Source organism: Ipomoea nil, unplaced genomic scaffold (genome assembly GCF_001879475.1).
Source record: "Ipomoea nil cultivar Tokyo-kokei standard unplaced genomic scaffold, Asagao_1.1 scaffold1562, whole genome shotgun sequence".
NCBI lineage: Eukaryota > Viridiplantae > Streptophyta > Magnoliopsida > Solanales > Convolvulaceae > Ipomoea > Ipomoea nil.
In genome coordinates, this window is record NW_017617990.1 from 383,673 (window position 1) to 387,605 (window position 3,933).

The 3,933-nt window shown below is 33.9% G+C and overlaps 1 protein-coding gene across 1 annotated transcript; it reads left to right on the forward strand.

The window, feature by feature from the left end:
• The first annotated feature begins 1,428 nt into the window (after nt 1–1,428).
• Nucleotides 1,429–2,457, forward strand: LOC109189644. Its single transcript, XM_019340258.1, has one exon. The coding sequence runs from the start codon at nt 1,429–1,431 to the stop codon at nt 2,455–2,457; it is 1,029 nt and encodes a 342-aa protein (XP_019195803.1).
• Nucleotides 2,458–3,933: the final 1,476 nt, after the last annotated feature.

Here is a 3,933-nt window from a genome sequence, read left to right on the forward strand (position 1 = left end):
ATTTCTACTTTCATATTCGTACAATAATTTTGGGTTAAAATTCTATTCTAATATTATAAAATACTGTAATACAATTCCTATTGTAATCTATCTATCTATCTATCTATACTATATATAAAAACAAAATCCTGCAATTTTAACTTCCGGCCTAACTCCTAAAAAATCTCTCTTCCTTGATAAAATATATTGATTTCTACTTTCCTATTCGTACAATAATTCTGGGTTAAAATTCTATTCTAATATTATAAAATACTGTAATACAATTCCTAATGTAATCTATCTATCTATCTATACATCTATATTATATATAAAAATAAAATCCTGCAATTTTAACTTCCCGCCCAATTCATAAAAAATCTCTCTTCCTGATAAAATATAGTGATATCTACTTTCCTATTCGTACAATAATTCTGGGTTAAAATTCTATTCTAATATTATAAAATACTGTAATACAATTCCTATTGTAATCTATCTATCTATCTATACATCTATATCTATAATCTATACTATATATAAAAACAAAATCCTGCAATTTTAACTTCCCACCCAATTCCTAAAAAATCTCTCTTACTGATAAAATATATTGATTTCTACTTTCCTATTCGTACAATAATTCTGGGTTAAAATTCTATTCTAATATTATAAAATACTGTAATACAATTCCTATAGTAATCTATCTATCTATCTATCTATACATCTATCTATACTATATATAAAAACAAAATCCTGCAATTCTAACTTCCCGCCCAATTCTTAAAAAATCTCTCTTCGTAATAAAATATATTGAATTCTACTTTCCTATTCGTACAATAATTCTGGGTTAAAATTCTATTCTAATATCATAAAAGACTGTAATACAATTCCTATTGTAATCTATCTATCTATCTATACATCTATACTATATATAAAAACAAAATCCTGCAATTTTAACTTCCCGGCCAATTCCTAAAAAATCTCTCTTCCTGATAAAATATATTGATTTCTACTTTCCTATTCGTACAATAATTCTGGGTTAAAATTCTATTCTAATATTATAAAATACTGTAATACAATTCCTATTGTAATCTATCTATCTATACATCTATACTATATATAAAAATAAAATCCTGCAATTTTAACTTCCCGCCCAATTCCTAAAAAATCTCTCTTCCTGATAAAATATAGTGATATCTATTAAGCCATGTTATTATTATTATCTTTATTGTTATTAGTTTTGTATTAGAATTAGTCAATAAGTTAATTACAGATTGACTAGCCTATTGTGTAGGAGTAGTTTACGATTATCTCTCTACTATTAAGTGTTTCAGTTGTAACCTCTTTCAGTTGAATGAACGATCATCTTCTCATCTGGTATCAGCAGACCAGGATCCGTTCTATCTCCAATTCTCACCTCCACCAACACCGTACCCCCTCCGTCCCTCACTAAATATGTCCACGAATTCTTCAGAAAGAACAGTCACTGCCGCCCCTTCCGCCGTGCCGGCCGCCACCGCCAACCCCATGTCGGGTGCGCACTACTTCGTCTCCCTGAAGCTAACGATGCACAATTTCCTGTTTTGGAGGACGCAAATATTGCCTTTTCTCCGCGGTCAGGATCTCTTAGGGTACGTGGATGGCGAAATCCCGTGTCCACCACCGGTCATTGATGCGGCTCCGGCCTCCGGCGAGTCAGCATCCGCCACCACCACTCCATCACTGGTCCCGAACCCTGCATACAAAGCATGGGTAAAACAGGACCGGTCCATAATGTCATTACTCATCTCTTCGTTATCAGATGAAGTTATGCATTTAGCGGTCGACCATGGCACTTCCCGAGAGGTATGGGAATCGATCACCACAGCCCTGAGCAGCTCCACCCGCGCTTGGTGCCTGAGTCTTCTCGGCCAGTTCCACTCTCTTCGCCAAGGGAACAGCTCCGTCACCGAATACCTAGGCCGCACTCAATTATTGGTCGAAAATATAGCGTTGGCCGGCAGACCTATTTCACTCGACGAACAAAACTTGTTCGTTTTTAGGGGTCTGCGTCCGGAGTACAGGGCGATGGCGTCGTCTCTTGCAGCGGCCGGGACTCCAGTGACGATCTCCCAAATATCCGATCACTTGCAAGCCCAGGAGTTCATTCATTCCGAAGATTTTCCGGCGGGATCTGACGTCGGCTTCGGTGCTGCTCCAGTCGCGAACTATGCGGGGCGGGGCAGGCACAATGGTGGCGGACGAAGCTCCGGCAATGGCCAGAGCCGGGGCAATGGTAACCGCGGACGAGGAGGTAACCGTGGACGTGGCCGGAACAATCTCCCACGCTGCCAAATCTGCCGAAATCAGGGGCATACGGCCGTGACATGCTACCAGCGGTATACCGGGCAGTCACAGCCGCAGGCCCACGTTGCGGTGACCGCCGATGATGGTGTCTCGGGAGGATCCGGCGGCTGGTTTCCCGACACCGGTGCCTGGGCTTAGTCAGAGCAACTACAACTGGTCTAGAGTGGCATTAACCCGGAGAAATTAAAGATAGAAATAGCTAGAAGAGAAATTGTACCTTTAATATTACATTGATAAATCGGTGATGAGAGAGTCACCTGCAAGGGAAAAGAGTGATGCAATGTAAAATGAAGACTTATAATTTTTTTTAGGTATAAACTCATTGTATTTATAGGTGAAAAATATAAGAATTATAAAATTGTAAAATTTTTCAAAAAGAAAGTGTGTTTATTTATTTAAGGTATTGCCATAATCAATTCATTATATTCATATTCATAATCAAGACATTATATTAATATTCCTAATTAATCTTATTCCTAATTAATTTATAATATTGATATTATTAAATTGCCTTTTAAGTATATATAATTAATTAAATTTGAATATTACACAAATGCCCTTAAGTTTTGGGGGGAAAATTTAGGAAGGAGAATTTTACTTATATATATATATATATATATATATATATATATATATATATATATATATATATATATATATATATATATATATATATAGAATATAGATATAGACTATTATTTGCGCCCGTGCGTTGCACGGAATGAATTTGTTATAAAATTTTAAAAATATTTATATCGATATACAATTGTATAAATTATAAAATCGAATATTATATAATATAATTGAAGAATTGAGTTACACCGATTATGTTTTCTGATGTTATCAATGCTTGAATTCAAATAAATAATTGCCCAATTAATAGCTAACGTGTAGATATACGCATTCGGTGTTGCAACTTTAGAGATTTTATATATCAGTGTTTATAATTTGTATTAATTGGGCTAATTAGCTCGTTATCTAGCAACTCAGTTATATAAATTATTTATACGGAAGATATATTTTCTATGTAGATCAGCTATATAGCAATTTTGTCATTTTTGTATATAAAAAAAAAAACATAATATCAATGGCTTAAATTATACATTATTGAAAATCTCTTTATAGCTAGACGACATTGGTAGTAGTAACAGAATTTTGTCCATCATCGTCTAAAGTTAAAACTATCAGACTATCAGGATGGGTGACTCGGAAAAAAGTAACATACAATTAACCGTGATTAAAGACTGATTTTTTCAGTAATAACTCAAATATTATATAGTGCAATTAAAGATATGGTTTCGCCCGTGAATTTGTTGTAATATATTAAGAATATCTGGATTGATATATAATTATTTAAATTAGAACATTAAATATTATATAGTGCAATTGAAGATATAGTTTGGATTGTTTATATGTTTTGATGTTATCGTTGCTTGAATTTAAACAAATAATTGCTCAAATTAATAGCTAATGTGTAGATATACGCATGCAGTGTTGTAACTTTGAAGCTTTTATTTATCATTGTTTAGTATTTTTATAAATTAGGCAAACGTGCTCATTCTTTAGCAACTCAGTTATAGGAATGAATTGCTATCCTAATTCATTTGTATGAAA

Excerpts from the sequence above, each read along its gene's own strand:
- LOC109189644 (XM_019340258.1), top strand. The coding sequence starts at position 1,429 with ATGTCCACGAATTCTTCAGAAAGAACAGTCACTGCCGCCCCTTCCGCC.